Below are 20,405 nucleotides of genomic sequence, written 5' to 3' on the forward strand. Positions count from 1 at the left end.
CTTGTGTTATTTCAGATTCACTCTCTTTGCTTCCTTTGTGCTACCTGGATGTCATCTGCCAGCTTCCTGCTCTGCCCACTTGCTACCGTGACTCCCCAGTCATTGTGATATAGATGCGGAGGTCAAAGGGCAACTTCCAGGAGGCAGTTCTCTTTTTATCCTCAGTGCATATCTTACAGACTGAACGCCAGCGGTCAGCCCGGCGAGCAAGTGCACTTACTAGCCGAATCATTATCACCAATTGGAATTCTATTTATTTGTTTATTTATTTATGTATCTTGAGACAGGGTTTCACCTTGTAGCCCTCGCTGTCCTGGAACTTACTCTGTAGACCAGGCTAACCTCAAACTTATAAAGATCTGCCTTCTTCTGCCTCCAAATGCTGGGATCAAAGGTATGTGCCATCATGCCTAGTGTCTTAGTTTTCTATTCCTGTTAAGAGACACCATGGACAAGGCAACTTATAAAAGAAAATATTTACTGAGGCTCACAGTTCCAGAGGACTAGAGTCCATGATCATCACGGCGGGGAACACAGCAGCAGGCAGCAGGCAGCAGGCAGCAGGCAGGCAGCAGGCAGGCAGGCAGGCAGGCAGGCAGGCAGCAGGCAGGCAGCAGGCAGGCAGGCAGGCAGGCAGGCAGACAGGCAGGCAGGCAGGCAGGCAGGCAGCAGGCAGCAGGCAGGCAGCAGGCAGGCTGGCAGGCAGGCAGGCAGGCAGCAGGCAGGCAGGCAGGCAGGCAGGCAGCAGGCAGCAGGCAGGCAGCAGGCAGGCAGCAGGCAGGCAGGCAGGCTGGCTGGCAGGCAGGCAGGCAGCAGGCAGGCAGGCAGGCAGCAGGCAGGCAGGCAGGCAGGCAGGCAGGCAGGCAGGCAGGCAGGCAGCAGGCAGGCAGCAGGCAGCAGGCAGGCAGCAGGCAGGCAGCAGGCAGGCAGGCAGGCAGGCAGCAGGCAGGCAGCAGGCAGGCAGCAGGCAGGCAGGCAGGCAGGCAGGCAGGCTGGCAGGCAGGCAGGCAGGCAGGCAGGCAGCAGGCAGGCAGGCAGGCAGGCAGGCAGGCAGGCAGCAGGCAGGCAGCAGGCAGCAGGCAGGCAGCAGGCAGGCAGCAGGCAGGCAGGCAGGCAGGCAGGCAGGCAGGCATGAGGCTGGAACAGTACCTTAGAGCTTACATCCTGACCCACAGGCATGAGGCAGAGAGCACTAACTGGGTCAGACCTAGGCTTTTGAAATCTCAAAGCCACCCTCAGGGATCTATCTCATCCACAGGGTCATACTTCCGAGTCTTTTCCAGACAGTCCCACCAACAAGGGACTGAGCATTCAAACACAAGAACCCTCGGGAGCATTCTCATCCGATCCACCATATCCAGCTTGATTTTATTTTTTAGAATTACATTTATTTAAGGTTGAAGAGATGTTCAAAAGTTAAGGATAGCAGTGCTCTTGCAGAGGACCAGGGTTCAGTTCCCAGTACTGTACGGTGGCTCACAATTCCAGTTCCAGGAGCTCAAATTCCTTCTTCTGAACCTTGCAGGTTTCTGGGACACATATAAATAAGCAGGCATGCGCATGCGTGCACACAAAATTTTAGAGCATTTTCATTCAATTAGCTTATTTATTGTGTATGTTCTTCTCTCTCCGGCTCTGCTTGCTCGCTGTAGCTGTCTTCAGACACCCCAAAAGAGGGCATCAGATCTCATTATGAATGGTTGTGAGCCATCATGTGGTTGCTGGGATTTGAACTCATGACCTTCAGAAGAGCAGTCAATACTCTTAACCGCTGAGTCATCTCTCCAACCCTCTGGCTTATTTTTAAGGCTAGCATTAGGGGTCCAAGCTCAAGTCCTCATGTTTGGACAGTAAGTGCTTCACCCCGCTCCACCCCCATCCCACCCATGTCCCCAGCATACACCTTGCTGTGTTTATTGTACAATATCCTCTCTTCTGGCATCTTGAAATCAGAGAAGCTGTGACTATCCTTACAAAATCAGGTCTGATAACACAGGACAGATGTAGAATGTTAGACTCACTTGAGACCCCAGCCCCTTCCTCCCTCATGGTACACCAACTGCAGTGTGTCTTGGGAGGCACTGTAGTGGATGGAAAAGTAGGTTAGCTGAGGAGAGAACTCAGTCTAGGTAGCTTTCGGGAGGTGCTCACCCTGGCTGGAGTGGCTGCTGGTGGTAATGCAGCTGTCTTGGGATGATCGCCATGCTTTTTGTTTGTTTGTTTGTTTTTGTTTTGGTTTTGGTTTTTCGAGACAGGGTTTCTCTGTATAGCCCTGGCTGTCCTGGAGCTCACTTTGTAGACCAGGCTGGCCTCGAACTCAGAAATCCGCCTGCCTCTGCCTCCTGAGTGCTGGGATTAAAGGCGTGTGCCCCCAACTGCCCAACTAAGGAGTTTTTTCCTGGCTGGTGGGACGGCCCAGCCAGTGCTTGCAGTCAAACCTGACAACCCGAGTTTGATCCCTGGAAGCCACATGGTAAAGGGGAGACCTGACTCCTGCAAGCTGTCGACCGACCTCCACACAGGCATTGTGGCCTCGCCCCAATAAATGGATGTAATGGAACTGTAAGAATGTTCTTCTGATTCTCCTTCCTCCCTCCCTGCTTCCTTCCTTCTGTTGTAACTTTTTTCCTTCCTCCTCTCAACTGAAAATTTAAAAAAGCATTAATGTATGAATGTATGTATGTATGTATGTATGTATGTCATATGTCTTTGGAGGGCAGAAGATGGTGCCGGATCCCCTGGAGGTGGAGTCACCGTATCTGGGTGCTAGGAACTGAGCTGGGCTCCTCTGGAAGATCAAATAGGAGTTCTTAACCACTGAGCCATCTCTCCAGCCCCCGCTTTCTATTTGTCAGAAAAGGACCACTTCCATTATGGATAGAACTCGAGATCCCTCAATTTTCAGGCTCAGGCTCAGGCTCAGGCTCAGGCTCAGGCTCAGGCTCAGGCTCAGGCTCAGGCTCAGGCTCAGGCTCAGGCTCTGCCACTAAGCCCCAGCCCACTCCCAGCCGGTTCTTTATTCTTGTCAGGCATCTCCTAGAGAGCAGAATTGTCCCAGCAGATTTCCCCTCCCCCAGCCTCATTGTTTTACTTCACTTCCTTCCCGCACAGGAAGGCAGAGCCCCTCTAATGTGCTGGCTCCAGACAGCCTCTGGCTGATGGCCACGTGATGCCTGCTGTTGGGCTCTGACTTTCACCTAGACACTATGTCGGGCTTTGCTTCCAGGGGCCGCTGTGAGGGCTGCAGAGACAAGAGCTGTGCCAGCCCCCTCTGTAAAGCCCAGCCCTGTAAGAGGCCCAGTGAGCTCACAGTCGACGTGCGTGCGTGCGTGCATGCGGGAACCAGCGCTGGTCAGTGGGATTCTTCCTCTGCGCTGCTTTTCTGTCTCCTGGAAGATCGGTGGCCTCTGCAGAACTGTAGGGTTCAGAAGCGTCCACGTTGCTTCCGCATTGGGAGGGTTTCTTTTGGCACCGAGTACCTAGGCAAAGACATCTTACAGTCTCATAGGGATTTTTCTTCATTTCTTCACTCCAGTTTTTTCAAGATCTCATGTAGCCCAGGTTGGCCTCAAACTTGCTGTGCAGCAGAGGCATAGAACTTTCCTAGCTCAAGCTCCTGAATGCTGGGATTACAAGCATGCACAATTACGGCTGGTCTTCTCCATCTTTCACCTATAAGTTGAAGTCATAAAGACCTGAAGGCCCGGGGCTGGTGAGATGGCTCAGCACCCGACTGCTCTTCCAAAGATCCAGAGTTCAAATCCCAGCAACCACATGGTGGCTAACAACCATCCGTAACGAGATCTGGTGCCCTCTTCTGGAGTGTCTGAAGACAGCTACAGTGTACTTACATATAATAAATAAATAAATCTTTAAAAAAAAAAAAAAAAGACCTGAAGGCCCATAACCTGACCACTCCCTCCCCAGTTTTAAATAAAATTAAAACTTATGATTTGGGGATGGGAGCGGTGCCATGGTGCATGTATGGAGGATAGAGGACCACTTTATGGAGTTGGCTCTTTTTCTTGGCTTCACATGGGTTCTGGGGATTGAACTAAGGTGTCTAGACATTCCTGGCAAGTGCCTTCACCGGCTGAGCCACCTCAGTCAGCAGCCTTCCCTACCCCTTTCTAGTGGTGCACTGGTCCCCAGGAAAGAGGGCCTCCACATGGCTGTCCCTATTGTCTTCCCCCTTGCTGAAACCCAAACATTGGTTCCTCCAGGATCTATTGGATACATCTGCCTCTCTCTGATCTTGGCTCCTCAGTCAGGTACATTTATTGCTCTCAATTTTCCTTCCCCTGTAGAAAGCCAGTGTTTGTGCCTGATGGAGGAGGAAGCCACAGTAAGTTTGGTTAACTTACACCTCCAATTTGTTGTTGTTGTTGTTGTTATTGAATTAAGACAAGGTCTTGATATATTATCCAGGCTGGGTTCAAAGTCACCGTCCTCCTGCCTCAACCTCTTCCATGCTAACATTGGGGGCTTGCACCACCACATCTGTTTCTGAACCTCCAAAACTTACTGATAATGACTGTGTGACTTCAAATAAATTACTGAATCCGGGGCTTCAGGATCTCCCTAAAGTCCATTTGCTCGGGGGTCTTACCCTTCCCTCTTCTGGAGGGAGGTGTTTCCTCAAATGGGTCCTTTTGGAAGTTGGCCCTTCCCAGCCACAGTGGCCTGTCTGCCTTCTCTTGCTTTGGCAATATGGGCTTGACATGGGGTTGCTCTGCAGTGCACACCTGTCTGAGGTGAGAGAGAAGAGCAAGGAACGTGTCTCCTTCCACAAAGAGCCCAGAAGGTCTTCCCTGGAGGGCAGAGGATCTGGCTTGCGGTCCTACCTTTGCCCTCAAAGTCCTTGGCATCCACAGGCAATTCCCTTCCACCTCTAGGTGTAGACACTCTCAGCTATAAAATGAGCTTAAGGATGACCATTCAAGGGTCAGGCATGGTGACCCACATCTTTAATCCCAGCCCCTGAGAGACAGAGAGACAGCCACAGAGACAGGAGAATCTCTGTGAGTTGGAGGCTAGCATGGTATCCAAAATACTTCCACCCACAGCTACATAGTGAGACTTTGTTTTGAAAAAGAATGACTTCAGGAGCGGGAGACTTGACTCACCCTTAGAGCTCTTGCCCAGCACCCACCAGTGAGGTGCTAGACTCAGGGTGTGACTCAGCAATACCCTAGGAGGCCTACATTCTATTCACAGCACTAGGGGGAGGGGGATAGAATCCAATCCACTAAAAACTGTTCATTCAGTCTGCTTCGCTGCTGTGAATAGACAAGGGAATGGCTATTCAGCACTTTCAGAGTGGCCGTGGACACAGGAACTATCTGCCCACCACCGAGCTGACAGGGGATCTGACTCTTCCCATCAACTCTGCAGCAAAGGCGAGAGCAAGCAGAAAGCAGGCCAGGGGCATGGACTGACATCTCACCAAGAGAAAGGTAAGTAGGTGTGTGGAGTGATGTCCAGCAGGGTTAGCCTGCTGGTTAGAAAGGAGATCAATGGCTGGGGGTGTGGTTCAGTGGTGGGGGCTTGAACTAGGCCCTCGGTTTGGTTCCCAACACCAAAGAAAGGAGGAGGAAGAGAACGGAGGAGGGAGAGAAGGGGGAGGAGCAGAGAGAGAAGGAGGAAGGGGGAGGAGGAAGGGGGAGGAGGAAGGAGGAGGAGGAAGGAGGAGGGAGAAGGGGGAGGAGGAAGAAGGAGGAGGAGGGAGGAGGAGGAAGAAGGAGGAGGAGGGAGGAGGAGGAAGAAGGAGGAGAAGGGGAAGGAGGAGGGGGAAAGCTCAGGTTTCAGTCCTACGTTTGAATAGCAAAAACTGGACCTGTGTAAGCCTATGGATTAACTTGGAGTTTCTCCATGGAGTGGGAAGGGTTGGGGTTTCAAGCCAATGAGACTTTGGTGCCAATCTCAGCCCAGCCTTGTGACCTTGAGAAAAATAATTTCATCTCACTTTTTGTATCCATGAAATGGACACAATACTCTGATTTAGAATTGTTTGTTTGGGTTTAATTTAGTCAAACAAATTGATTTTTAAAGCTAAAAATCTCCCTATGTAGACCAGGCTGGTTTGAAACTCACAGAAATCCCCCTGCTTCAACCTCTTGAGCACTGGAAGAACAAGTGTGAGCCATTACCCCTGGCCTTGGAGAAGTCATTTTACAGGCAATTTCAGATGGAAAAGCTAGGTCCTGTCTTCCCAGACATCCTTGGGGGGTGGGGTGGGGTGTAAACAGCCAGACCCCTGGGGTTCACAGCAGGGGAGATTTCTTTTCTTTTCCTTCTACACTTATAGGTCTAACAAGTCACTGGGGCTTCTTCAAGAATCCCATGATCTAATCCCAAGAACACTAAGGCATAGATTGCAAAGGCTGGGTGTCATTGGCCAGCAGACACAAGCACTCCTGTCATGTGTAGGGAGCTGCTGCCTTATCATTTTAACAAATGGGGAAACTGAGGCTGGGCTGTCTGTCTGTTGTCTGTAGGGTGCACGTGCCTGCTGAGTCAGGGGCCTGGGTAGCAGTTCTGGAATGCAGGAAAGCTGTCAGTCAAGCCCAGCTGCTGTGCTGACTCCCCGGGGGCTGTCAGCTGTGCTCTATCCTGGTGGGAGGCTCTGAGTCACCCACACGCTGGGCACTGACGTCACCTGGGTGGAGCTAAGGTGGGGCCTTGACACCTCAGACAGGTCCGCCCTGACTATGACATCTACCCACGTGGAGGTACCGCTGTCAGGCTCCAGGTAAATATCCAAGCAGGTGCTTCAGGAGAGGCAGAGAGGGAAACTGAGGCACAGGGTGGGGGTGGGGGGAAGTGCCTCATGACAGAATCAGAGAAGGGAAACCAAAGTTAGACGATTCCTTTGAGAAGGCACTTCCTGTGTGCCAGTCATTTAATCCTTCAAGATGGCAGAAAACATTCAGACTGGTGGGGCTCTGACATGAGCATGTGTCAGCGCAGATGTGCTAGGATAGCCTGGGGACAACTTGTGATTGCACGTGGCTAGGAAGGGCCCGGGGGGCTTAGCAGTTTCTAAGGGGTTTCCAGGTGATTTTGTCTCTTGCTCATCTGAAGTGAGTACATTATGAGAATAAATAAGTTTTTTTGTTTGTTTGTTTACTTGTTCTCATACCATATGGGGTGATGTCTGGAGTGTGCCCTCCACCCTCCCCACCACCACACACGCACACATCAGGCTAACCTTTCTGATCGCTTTCTCATGCAGCAAAATTGACTGAATGCCTTCTACACATTGGTCCCTGTCCCAGATCCTAGAGCACATGTTTCATGAGGAAGTCTGCGCCAGAAAATAATGTGTGGAGTGTGGAACAGCGAGGCAGGCAGAGGCAGGCTGAGGCAGGCTGTAACAGACTAAGGCAGGCTGAAACAGGCTGAGGTAGGCTGAGGAGGAGCTAGAGCCCTAGCAGGTTGATCACAGCAGGCCCTTTGGGAAGGTAACATTTGAATAGAGACCTAAAGAGTGAAGGAAGAAGGCTTTCTAAGGGAAAGAGTTCTGAATAGAACAGCCAGTGCAAAGGTCCTGAGGTAGGTGCCTATCTGGGATAGCACTGGCTGAGGGAGAGAGGCTGTCATAGAGTTAAGGTCGGAACAAGAGGCATGGGGCAGATGGACTTCCAGAATGGGCTGTGCCCTGAGAACTGACAGTTATTCATAGTGGGTACAGAGCTGAATTAGCTGCCCAATTGGACAGCGATGGGGAAGGGGCAGGGCAGAAGCTGGGGAAGAGGAGTGGCGGTGTAAGAACCACATGGTGGCTGTGGAAGTGGATTGGGAGCAGGGGTGGGTTTGGGGGACAACAGAGTCAGGTCTGTAGGACTTGCTTCACAGGTTGAGGTCATGCTGAGCTTGAGCGAACAGTCATGGGTCGGGCCTGAGCCTAGGATGAGCGGGGCTGCTTTTCCAGGAAGCTCATGGCCCTGCCTTTTATCCCTGCTGGTCGGTACTCCCTTGGACAGTGACAGCAAACATTTCCTGTCCTGCTGCTCAGGGTGACTGATGAGTGAGCACAACGCAGAGGTGGCAGCGGGGTGAGGTAACCCTTGGTTTCCTGCCTCTTGAGGACTGAGTTCCTACCCGTCCTAGACAGGAGGCTGCTCTCCTGACCTGCCTCCTTGCTTCCCTCCCCAAGGGGAAGCACTGTATGGCTTTCAGCCCCTCTCCATGGTCCCTGAACTCCCTCATCCTCTCCATACACCACTCCAGCCTTGGTATCCAGGAGCAAGGAACATGACAGCATCTTCTAACTTGCAGGGCAGGTCGGGACACATGACTGGAGCCTGAATCAACCTCCTGGGTAAGGAGGGAGAACCCAAGACAAACCCTCAACTCCTCCCTTCCTGGAGCTTGTCACGATCTGGGGAGGTCCAACATGGTTGCCACTTGGGGCTTCAGGTTTCAGTGTGATCCTGGGGTCTGCGGGGTGCGTTTGCCACCATCAGCCCCTCCTAGGATGCTGGGGGAAGAGGCAAGTCAGACAGGAAGGCCTGGGGGCTGATAGCACCACAGGAAGGAATGCCACAGCACCAGGGTGAGCCAGCCGGGGCCCAGGGGCAACGTCATGGTTGCCCCGCCCTCTGCTGTCACGGTGCCATGGCCTCTCCTTCCCCAGCCTGGCCACATTCACAGTCAACACACAGCTCACCTTGCAGCTCACATGAGCCCAGGGACTCCAGGTAATGGGACATGGGACATGGGACTGGTCAAGCAGGGGTGGGGGTGGGTTGGGGGTTATGTGGGGTGGTTTCAGGAGGATTGGGAGACATGGTTGATCCTTAGGCTTGGCTCCTTGTGCTTCCTTGGTGGCCTGGGATGGAAGCCCAGCTCTGCACTTCCCTGGCTTGCTGAGGCCCCTCAGTGTCCATTGTGGATGACATCGGGGCAGGATGAACCATTTGCCCCTCGTATTTGTTTTGACACTTCCATAGCTTAGACAGTCCATGACCAGCTCTGACTCTTATCACTGGCTTGCTGTGGACTTTTAGAAATGCCTGGCCTCACTGGACCTCAGTTTCCCCGTTTGGAAATGAAGGATTTGGCTAAGTATCTAGAGGCCTTTCTCAGCCTGTTGTGGTGGAAGCCAGAAGCTTAGGGAATGCAAAGGGTCTCAGCCTCTGCCTCTGGCTCAGATCAGGTAAAGCCACCTCCCTCCCTCGCCAGGTTGGGAGAACCCTGTGCTGAAAGGAACCTGTAGAGTGAAATTAGTAAAGACAATGGGGGTGGGGTGGGGTGGGGGACAGAGGCTGGATGGCCCCAGGGGAGAGGGTGCTGGCAGACCCCAGGGAACCACACTCAGCCCTCTTGGAGTTACTTCTCCTCATGACAGCCATCCTCATCCGGTGGTTTCTGCTCAGAGAATCCTGGTCCTCAAGCCTCCAACAGGTCTTTTAAAGGGGACAGAACGGTTCTCCAAGAGTGCTATTGTTCTCTTTTGTTCTGTTTAAAACTGCCCTAGATAATCCAGGGCCCTACCTAGAGGTGGGAACATGTGTTAGGGGAGGCATGGTGAAAATAATGTGTGTGGTGGTGGAGGTGATAATGGTGGAGTTGGGGGGGGGGACACCCTGTTTTGGTCAAGGAAACAGATCTGTAGAGAGTGGGACCAGAACTCTGGGTGATGTGGCCTCTGCCACACTAGCCCATCTGGCTCTAAAATTCTCCTAAAGCTGCTTTCCCAGCCATGTCTGTTCTCCCCCACCCGTGTGTGTGTGTGTGTGTGTGTGTGTGTGTGTGAGAGAGAGAGAGAGAGAGAGAGAGAGAGGGAGGGAGAGAGAGAGAGAGAGAGAGAGAGAGAGAGAGAGAGAGAGAGAGAGAGATTCTTCCTCTGTCTTTCTGTCTCTGTCTCTGTCCCTCTCTCTCTGAAACAGCTTTGTTGAACCAGACATGACAACATATACCTGTAACCTCAGCACTTGGGAGATGGGGTCAGGAGAATCAGGAGTTCAAAGTCACCCTCAACTATACAATAAGTTCAAGGCCAGCCTGGTCTACATGAGACCCTGTCTCACCTGCCTCCTTTATTGACAGATGGGCTTTGTCTGCTGTAATCGTTCCCTCTTTACAAGGACAATTCAGAGGTTTCCCATAGACTCACTGAATTATACAACCTTGGCTATCAAATTCAAAGCACTTCTCATCCCAGGATAGAGCTGCTCCCATACAACGGGCACTTCCCCCTCAGGAACTAGTTGCTTTGACCGCATGGATGTAGCTAGGCATTTCGGAGCCTGCAAAAAAATGTGTCTGTTTGTTTAATGTGTGTGTGTGTGTGCATGCTATGACACAAATGTGGAGATGAGAGGACAGCTTTTTTTTTTTTTTTTTTCCGAGACAAGGTTTCTCTGTATAGCCCTGGCTGTCCTGGAACTCACTTTGTAGACCAGGCTGGCCTCAAACTCAGAAATCTGCCTGCCTCTGCCTCCCAAGTGCTGGGATTAAAGGCGTGTGTCACCACCGCCCGGCTCAATTCCTTTGAGTATATACCAAGCAGTGAAATCCTGGATCAGCTGGTAACTATGATTAGCATTTTGAGGAACTGCAAACCTGTTCTCCAGGGCAGGCTACACAATCTTACCTTGCTGCCACGACTCTAAGGACACTCTCTGGTGTCTTCTCATTCTTGTCAACACTTGTTCCCTTCTGTCTCATTTTACCCGTGCTAGTGGGGGTGAAGTGGAATCTCATTGTGGTTTTGATTTGTGTTTCACAAATGAATGGTGGTGTGGAGATCGATTGGCCATGTGTACGAGAAACTTGTATTCATATCCTTGGCCCTCTTTTAAACTGGGCTAGATGTCATTTTACTATAACACACACACACACACACACACACACACACACACACACACACACCAATGACACAAACCAGCCTTTGCTCTTCAGGCATCAGAGCAAACAGTAGTCCAGGCCTGAAGACAGAACAGCCACCTCCAGATCAGCCACTCGATGAAAACCCAGCACTCAGTGTGCTGTGCCGCTGAGCCGCTGGCTAGGCACAAATGCGTTTTCAATTTACCTTCAACTTACAGCATGCTATCAGGAACTGATCTCACTGTAAGCTGGTAGCCATCAGGGTCTATACATTAGGTGCTGTGCACTGGTGTCCTGAGGCCTGGTATCCACAGGGAGTGAAGTTGGCCACTGGGGGTGGGGGGTGGGGCTTTTTTTTTTTTTTTTTAGCACTCTTCTCAATATTGATCCAATAACCAGTTTGGCACAGGTGAGAGCTGAGTGTCCTCAATGGGAATGAGGCTGGCAGAGGACTTGGGAGAGCAGCGCTGGGCAGGCTGCACTTTTCCTGTTCGTGTACTTCCATGATTAGCACTATCTCCATCCGCGGTTTCTTTTCTGGGGACTCTGGAGCCACGGTTCACTCTTGGGGCTGACTCAGTGACAACTGTGTCTTCTGAGCCTCACGTCTACCCAGTGGGACTCCTGTGCACTGCTTGCCCCTCAGCCTGTACTGTGGGGCTCCCCAGTGTCCTTGGAGGCACTGTACACAAACAATTGTGCCCTGCTTGACAAGGGCCAAGGGTGCACATCAGGACTGTGCTAGGTGCTATAAGCTGTTCTTCGTTAAGAAGTAGAGTAGAGCCGGGCGTGGTGGCGCACGCCTTTAATCCCAGCACTCAGGAGGCAGAGGCAGGCGGATTTCTGAGTTCGAGGCCAGCCTGGTCTACAGAGTGAGTTCCAGGACAGCCAGGGCTATACAGAGAAACCCTGTCTCGAAAAACAAAAAAAAAAAAAAAAAAAAAGAAGTAGAGTAGAAAAAGGACCTGTGTGGGGACACGTACCTTAAACCCCAGTACTCAGGAGTCAAGTGTATCTAAGTTTGAAGCCAGCCTGTTCCACAGTGAGTTCCAGGACAGCCAGGGCTACATGGTGAGAGCCTGTATCCAAAAAAAAAAAAAAAAAAAAAGGTAGACAAAGACAAGCAGATCTTTGTTTCTGTTCTGGAGGAGGTGACTCTGGGCTTCGACATGGTCACTAGGAACTACTGCTGACAAACTTGTTTCCACACTTGACTGTGCTCAGGATCACCCAAAAGCAGGGTTTTTGTTTTTTGTTTTTTTTTTTTTTGTTTTGTTTTGTTTTTTTTGAGAAAATGACTTCAGGTACTGAGCAGGGTGGTTTCATAGCCCTATGGGGCCTGTCCTGGAGTGAACCTGCACTGACCCTGGGTACCAGCCTGGGCCTGTTCAGATTGTGTGTAAGCCCAGACGGAGTCCCTGCTTCTCCAGGATTCCTACTGGATGGAGTCTCAGGACCTCACACTCTCTGGGTTCTGTTGGTCTTTCCAGATCCCGAGCTGTGCAGAGCATAACCTCGGTGATGAAGGCTGGGGAGGTGTGGGTTGTCTTCCTCATTGTAGACTCTGCTTCTATTCATGTAACCTATGGCTCTGTGCTCTTACTGCCCTGTCTGCCTATACTGCCATTTGAGCATGCAGTGGCTAGCCACCTTCTATGTGTTGCACACAGGTGGCCTATACTGCCACTTGAGCATACAGTGGTTAGCTACCTACTATGTGTTGCACACCATGCTAGATGCTTACCTTTCCAGTTATCTTTTAACAATCTTAGCTGTTCAGGAGTTCAAGGCCAGACAGCTACATGAAGCCCATTCTCAAACAAGATCTAACCCTGGTGTAGCACAGATCTATAATTCCCTGCATCTGAAAGACTGAATTAAGAAGGTTATAAATTGGAGGTCAGCCTGGGCTACATGTGGAGACCTTGTCTCAGAAGGAAACAAAAACATTCCTGAGATGCTTAATCTGATTGTTAACTTGACAGGATTTAGAATCACCATGGAAACACACCCCTGAGGATGTTTCCAGAAAGGTTTAACGGAGAGGAGACCCATCCTAAAAGTGGGTGGACCAACTTCATGGGCAGAGGTCTTAAACAAACAAACAAATAAACAAATAAACAAACTGAGCACCAAGTATTCATCCCTCTGCTTCCCGACTCAGGGACGATGGGGGCAGAAGCCTCAGGATCCTGCCTCCGTGCCTTCCCCATGGTGATGGGGGATATGGAACCACGAGCCAAAGAAACCTTTCCTTCCTCAGAAAACAAAGCAAAACAAACAACAACAAAAATAAACCCATCATCTTTAAGCTGGCCAGCCATCCTTCTCCACTTAGCTACAATCAGGGGCGTTGTCACCTTCCATGGTCCCTCTCTTCATCTCATTCAGCCCAGGTGCCGTTCTCAGATCCTCTGTAGCTCCCAGGGACTGGCAGCCTCCTTGGTTTTTCCACAGCCACAGGTCCATCTAGTCTGGAAAGTTGGTTTGACCGTGTGGTTTGTCACCCCTGTTCAGTCCCCAAGTCTGACATAGCAGTAGAAGAAGAAACTGCCAGGCCTTCCTTTCCCTTGGGGCAGTTCTCTACCAGTCAGCTTTCCGTCACTATAACAAAACACCTGAGCTAATCTACTTACACAGAGAAGGTTTGCCAGGCATACTGTACATGCTTATAATCCCAGCACTGAGAAGACTGAGGCAGGAGGGGGCCAGCCTGTACTACACAGCAAGACTTTACCTCTAAAACAAAACAATAACAACAAAACCAGTCTGGGGCTGGCTCACTTGGTAGAGTACCTGCTGAGTGCACATGAGGACCGCATTAGGTCTCCTGCACTGTAAAACCATGCCCAGGGATGCCCATGATCCCAGCACTGGAGAGGTGGAAGGTAGGATGATCAGAAGTTCAAGGTCATTTTTCAGATGTATAAAAAAAGTTGAAGGCAGCCTGAAGCAACAGTGGAAAAAAGTGCTGTGGAGTGAGGGAAGGTTTTAGCTTGTTTGCAACTCGATATGGGCCTGTGATCCAGAGGTATCACATGGCAGGAGTAAGGAGCATGTGGGAGAGTGAGGCCAGAGAGCTCCGGGTTCTACAGTCAAGGGCCTGCCTCCCAGTCTTCCCACTAGGCCCCTCCTACTAGGAAGCTAAGGAATAGTGCAGGCCTGCTTTCTTTTTTAGGTTTTTCGAGACAGGGTTTCTCTTTATAGCTCTGGCTTTCCTGGAGCTCACTTTATAGACCAGGCTGGCCTCGAACTCAGAAATCCGCCTGCCTCTGCCTCCCGAGTGCTGGGATTAAAGGCGTGCACCACCACGCCCGACTGCAGGCCTGCTTTTTAAAGCAGACAAAAACAACAATAGAAAATATTTTAATTACATTAATTTATGTATTTGTGTGTGTGCGCATACTCTCTCACACTTGTATTTGCGCAAGTATTTTGGGGCATGTATGTGGAGGGTGGAGGTCAACTTATGGGAGCCAGTCCTGAGGAACAAACTCAGGTCGTCAGGCTTTGCAGCAGGTTCCTTTACCCACTGAGCTGCCTCACCAGCTTAACCCTGTTTTCCCTTTTTTCAGTTTTATGTGCGTTTGCACATGTGCACGTAGGCTTTGTGTGCATGTGGGGGCCAGAGGACAAGCTCAGGCCTTCCTCCTTGGGGATCTTTTAAATTCTTATTTTTTTTTCTTATGTGTGTGGGTGTTCTGCCTGCATGGGAGTGCCTAGTGCCCTCAGAGGCCAGAAGTGGGCATTGGATCCCCTGGGACTAGAGTTTCAGATGCTTGGGTGCTTCCTTGTAGATAGTGGGATTTGAACCCAGGTCCTCTGGAAGAACAGAGGCTGCTCTTAACTACTGAGCCACGATTCCAGCCACCCACCCACCCTGTTGTTTGAGACAGGATCTTTTACTGATGCTGGGGCTTGAAGATTAGGTGAGGATGGCTGGCCATCAGCTCAAGGGATCTGACTGTCTCTGGAGGTCTCTCCTGCCTTGAGATGAGGAGTGTAGGTATGTCCTAGGCCTGGCTGTTTGTATAGATGTGTATTGGCATCATGTCTTCATGCTTGCAAGACGAGCACTTTGCTGACTGGGCCATCTCCTCAGCTCTGAAGTTCAGAACTGCTTTTTATGAAGCACTTTCTGTATGTGGGAAACACATGGTTCCCACTCACAGGAGCTCGGTGACCTTGTTAGCTCAACCGGTGTAGCAGCCCTTGCGACATGATGGCATCAACCATCTCACACAGGGGAGACAGGCTTGCAAAGGTGAAATGGCAGAGGGGGAGTGAAATGGGGACTCACTTGGGCTTTATATGCCCCACCCCTACCAGACAAGTGACATGTCTACTAGCTCAGAGGAGATGGTGGCAGCCTCAGGATCCTCCAGGGCCAGACTTGTGGGCTGCTGACTCAGTTTCCCCTGCAGCTCTTGCCCTGCAGTCCTGCTCTGAGGCAGGCTCTGAAGGCCACACCTCAGGTTCTGCTGCTGGTGAAATGCCTCTAGGGTCTGTGTCCCAAGGCCACACAGGTCATGTTTGATTCTGTGTGCCCCAGCGGTTCTGACTGATGGGTCTAAGAGGCAAGCACTGTCCACAGTGGGCTTGGATCCCAGGGGATGAAGGGTTGCGTGGAAAGCACTGGACTGCATCCTGGGACAATAACTGTGTACTTGCATAGTCTAGGAGAGAGACCAGATGGAATCAAGTGAGGGAGCATTCTCTCTTGCAGACCTCAGAGCCTTTAATATTCATATTGCACAAACCTCTATACCCACCCAAGCAGAGGCTCCCTTTTAAAGAACTGCTGTCCTCACAAGATTATTAAAGGTTGTTCTAGTTTCTCTGACAGGTCCCATCATGCCTGAGTCCCAAGGTTCTTGTGATGGGACAGGTTAACCCTCAAGGCTTTATCTAGACGGCAGTGCTCCTGTAGATTGCCAGAGCTGGGAGGGTATTGCAGTGATGGGGAACCAGGGCCAAAGCAATCCAGTAGTGTTTGGAGAGGGAGGATGGAAGCAAATGAGTGGGAGTGGGCTACAGTCTGTCTACAAGTGAGGAACAATTAGATCATCACAGTCTCACCTAATTTTGCTCCTAACATTGGATCCCTGACTTGAAAACCCCTAGGAAGTCTTAGGAATTCCTGGTCACCATGCTCCCACAAAACCAGATCATTAGTCAACTTGGAAGACATTGTGTCTGGAAGGGAGGGGCCATAGCGTATCTGGAAGGTAAAGGGGCTTGTGTTTTATGTGTCTTCTCAGGCTATGGCTGGCTAGTGAAGAGGGAAGTACTTTTGATTTTCCTGACTTTGGAATTTGGGTTTCCAGGAGCATGATGGACTCAGAGAGGAAACCTGGTGGGTAGGGAGATGACTCAGTAGGCAAAGTACTTGCTATGTAAACAAGAGAATCTGAATTCAGAGCCCCAACACTCACATACAAACCTAGGCTAGTAGGCATGGGTCAGAGCTGGGAGAGTGGAGATTGATGGGCCCCAGGGACTTGATGGCTAGACAATATAGCCTAAGTGGGGAGTGCCAGGTTCAGTGAAAGCCCCTGACTCAAAACAATAAAATGGAGCAATACAGACTGTTCTGACTGTCAACCTCTGCATCTATACATGCATATGTAGGCAAGCACATCTGTATGCACACATATAGCCCACACACACACACACCATACCTGGGTTTGGAAGAAGTTTGGTAGCAAGTATAGATGAGTAGCTCCCAGGACTGAGGAGATGGCTCAGGAGTAAGAACTGTGTGCAATTCTTTGTAGAAACTCTGAGTTCTCATGTCTTCCAACAGCCAGTTCCAGGGGATCTGACACCTCTGGTCCCCACGGGAACTGTACTCAAGTGTACATACCCACACAAACATAATTTAAAATAAATATTGTTTAAAAACAAAACAAACAAATCCCCAAACAGGTTAAGTAGGTCCTCTACAGTGTCCACATTTAAATAACCAGAAATGGTAGATTGTGTTGAGGACAACTGGGATTTAACACTGCACAAGTCAGGTGTGGTGGTACATTCCTTTAGTCCCTAGAAGCTGGGTCCAGGAGCTCTAGGCTGTAGTGTGCTATGCTGATTAGATGTTTCCATTGTTTGGCATCAGTATAGTGACTTTCCAGGAGCAGGGACCAACAGAGATTGCCAAAGAGTTTGGAGCCGACCAAGGCTGAAAATGGAGCAAGTCACACCCCAGAGATGGTCAGTAATGGGATCACCCATGAAGAGCCACTGCATGCTAGCCTGGGCCAGAGTTTCATGTGGAATGAAGATTATTCATCAGCTAACCTTGATGTAGCGTGATCTGAGTGTGCCTAGTGTGCCCATAAGGGTCCTTAAAGGTAGACCACAGAGTAACAGATGAAGGTCAGAGCAAAGCTATACAAGGACTTGAGTTGACCCTGTAAGTCCTAAAAGCAAAAGGCTGCTCTGGAGGGGTCTAGAGCAAGGGTGGGGCATGAGGCCAGAGAATGAGGGACATTATTCCAAATGATTTTAAAAACAAAACAAAACAAAATAGGGACTGGAGATGGCTCAGTGGTTAAGAGCACTAACTGCTCTTCTGAAGGTCCTGAGTTCAAATCCCAGCAACCACATGGTGGCTCACAACCATCTGTAATGAGATCTGATGCCCTCTTCTGGAGTGTCTGAAGACAGCTACAGTGTACTTACATATAATAAATAAATAAATCTTAAAAAAAAAAACAACACAAAACAAAACAAAATAGGGACTGGAGATGGCTCAGTGGTTAAGAGCACTGACTGCTCTTCCAGAGGTGCTGAGTTCAAATCCCAGAAACCACATGGTGGTCACAGCCATCTGTAATGGGATCTGATGCCCTATTCTGGTGTGTCTGAAGACAGCTATAGTGTATTTAAGATATAATAATAAATGAATCTTTAGCCGGGCAGTAGTGGCACATGCCTTTAATCCCAGCATTTGGGAGGCAGAGGCAGGCGGATTTCTGAGTTCGAGGCCAGCCTGGTCTACAGAGTGAGTTCCAGGACAGCCAGGGCAACACAGAGAAACCCTGTCTCAAACAAACAAACAAACAAACAAACAAAATCTTAAAAAAAAAAAGAAAACAAACAGAAGGTGGGCATGGTGTTGCATGCTTGTAATTTTAAGACGTGGGAGTCAAGAGAAGCATGAGTTCAATGGCTAGTCCTGGCTACACAGTAAGTTCAGGGTCAGTTTGGGTTGCATAAGATCTGGTTTTAGTATATACAGATTCTAGCGAGAAATGTAGCCCTGTCTACATCTAGGTTTTAGCCCGAGAATATCCATTTTATACCTGGCTGTACCCTCATCCCCTTCTCTGCACACAAATATACAAGTTAGTAAAGTAAATACAGGATGGAAGATGCAGGCTCAGTAGATGCTTTCCCAGCATGCTGAGGTCCTGGTTCAACCCCCAGCACTGAAAGAAAAGAAAAGTCCATGTTGACCTTCTAATGCGTTGAAGTACTAAATGTATTTTGTTGTGAGCTACTGTATGTGTGGCCATTACTTACAGCAACCATAAAAAATTACTCAAGGGGCTGAGCCAGGTCCTGGGTGGTTGAATCTTGTAAAGTCTATTTGGTTTTCCTACATTCCGAAAATCCCTGATACCCCCAAGGCCCCTGCGCCTTTGCATCCTGTTGAGTATTGGGGGAATAGCTAGGTGGGCATTGGAAGCTGTGGGGAGCTCCAGATGAAAACAAGGTAAGATTAGAGACTGGGGCATCCATCCAGGGACTGGAGGAGTGACTGGAGATCACCAAGGCCAGTCACAGCTACATAACGAAGCCTTGTGGGTGACCTTACACAGATGGCACACTACAGAGTACCTGTGTGCTTATCTGTGAGCACAAAGACCTCTGTGCCTCCTAACAGGTTGGGGGGGGAGCGGTGAAGCCAGGGCTAGGCTCGCTTTATTTTTGTTTGGTTGCTATTGCTTTTCGCTTGAGATAGATTCTCATGTGACCCAGGCTGGCTTCAGCTCTCTATGGACCCAAAGATTACCTTAAGCCCTGGAATTTCCTGCTTCCATCTCCCCAGGGCTTAGATTATAGGTTTGTTCCACCATAACTATTTATATGATGCTGGAGATGAACCCAGGGTCTTTTGCATACTAAGTGGAAACACTGCCAACTGAGCCACACCCTCCTTTTCTTTTTTTCTTTTCCTTCTTTCCTTCTTTCCTTCTTTCCTTCTTTCCTTCTTTCCTTCTTTCCTTCTTTCCTTCTTTCCTTCCTTCCTTCCTTCCTTCCTTCCTTTCTTCCTTCCTTCCCTCCTCCTCTTTTTTTCTCTTTTGACACAGGTCTCACAACGTATCTCTGGCTGTCCTGAAACTCACTATGTAGAGCAACCTGGCCCCAAACTCACATAGATTTATCTGCTTCTGCCTCCTGAGTGCTGGGACTACAGGCTTGCACCACCATGCCTACAAACTTGCTTTTACAAGTCACCATAATGACAAGGGTAGATCCTCGGGGTTTGATCTCATCCTGTTAGACCTTTTCCCAACACTGTTGCTTTGAGATGAAGTTTCCCAATGAACCTCTGCCAGCACATTCAGACCACAGCAGTGGCCTCAATACAGGTTTCTTTATTTCCTGGCCTCAGCTTCCCTCTCTGTGAAATAGAATCCTGTTGACACATGCCTCCTGAGTGGCATGACAGTGGTGTGGAAGGAGCACGTTGTGAGGCTGAGAGGGCTTGTTGGGGTCATTAGCGCTGCAGTGGGCCTTAGCAGACCTTTGACAGCTGAAGCTGGAAGGGAAATCCAGTCCTGAGCCCAGATGCCCTGGTGACAAAGATGAGAACACTGAAAGAGAAAGGGCTGGGGCTGAGGCTAGGGCTGGGGCTGAGGCTGGAGCTGGAGAGATGGCTCAGATGCCAAAAGCTCTGTTGCTCTTGCAGAAGACTGAGTTTGCTTCCCAGTACAAACGTGGCTCCCAGTCAATCCTGGAACTAGTTCCAAGGGACCAGATGCTGTCCTACCTCTGTGATGGTTCCATCTGTCTCCTCCTGATAAGTAAGAGGCTCTAAATGCTCCAGGGTGTAGCCTGTGCATCTTCATTCCTGTCAGGAAGTATGACTTTAGCTCAGGGGTAAGACCAGCCTGGGAAACTCAGCAAGACACTGTCTTGGAGAGCAAACAAAAATGAAGATGTGCTGGGTGCTTTGGAAAAATGCCTAAGAGTAAGATGTGCAATGTCCTTTAGGGTCAGCCTCAGAGAAGGGGTCACTTCAGGATCCAGGGGCCTGTAACCAGGATGGGTGGTGATTGGAAGAGGGTCTTTCTGTAGGGCAAGGAGTAGACCCAAGTATGAATTGGAGACCTTGGACAGGCTATTCCATCTACCCGGGCCTCAGTTTCCTCCTGCACAAAATAAGACTTATTTACATGGAATTAAATAAGATTGAAGAAACTAGGCATGATGTGTGCTTGTAATCCTAGCACTCAGGAGTGAGAGGCAGGGGAATTGTAGTTATATTACCATATAGCTGAGTTATATTACTATATAGCTCAGACCTTAACTGAATAAACAACAGCAGCAAAATAGAG

General features: G+C 49.9%; 1 protein-coding gene across 3 annotated transcripts in view; it reads left to right on the forward strand.

Annotated features, from left to right (window-relative positions):
* Positions 1–5,286: 5,286 nt before the first annotated feature.
* Positions 5,287–20,405, forward strand: part of Tmem40 (transmembrane protein 40) — a 33,642-nt gene continuing 18,523 nt past the window's right edge. For 2 of the 3 annotated variants that reach the window (XM_085839615.1, XM_085839616.1), the window contains exon 1: positions 8,548–8,702. In XM_085839615.1, the coding sequence (XP_085695741.1) occupies positions 8,588–8,702 (115 nt within the window). In that variant the 5' untranslated portion in view covers positions 8,548–8,587. Of the gene's footprint in view, positions 5,457–8,547; positions 8,703–20,405 lie in introns of those variants that run through there. The other variant, XM_029478799.2, reaches the window with a different exon arrangement.

The sequence above is a fragment of the Mus caroli genome, unplaced genomic scaffold (assembly GCF_978045245.1).
Source record: "Mus caroli unplaced genomic scaffold, Mus_caroli_1 scaffold_7, whole genome shotgun sequence".
NCBI classification, from domain to species: Eukaryota; Metazoa; Chordata; class Mammalia; order Rodentia; family Muridae; genus Mus; species Mus caroli.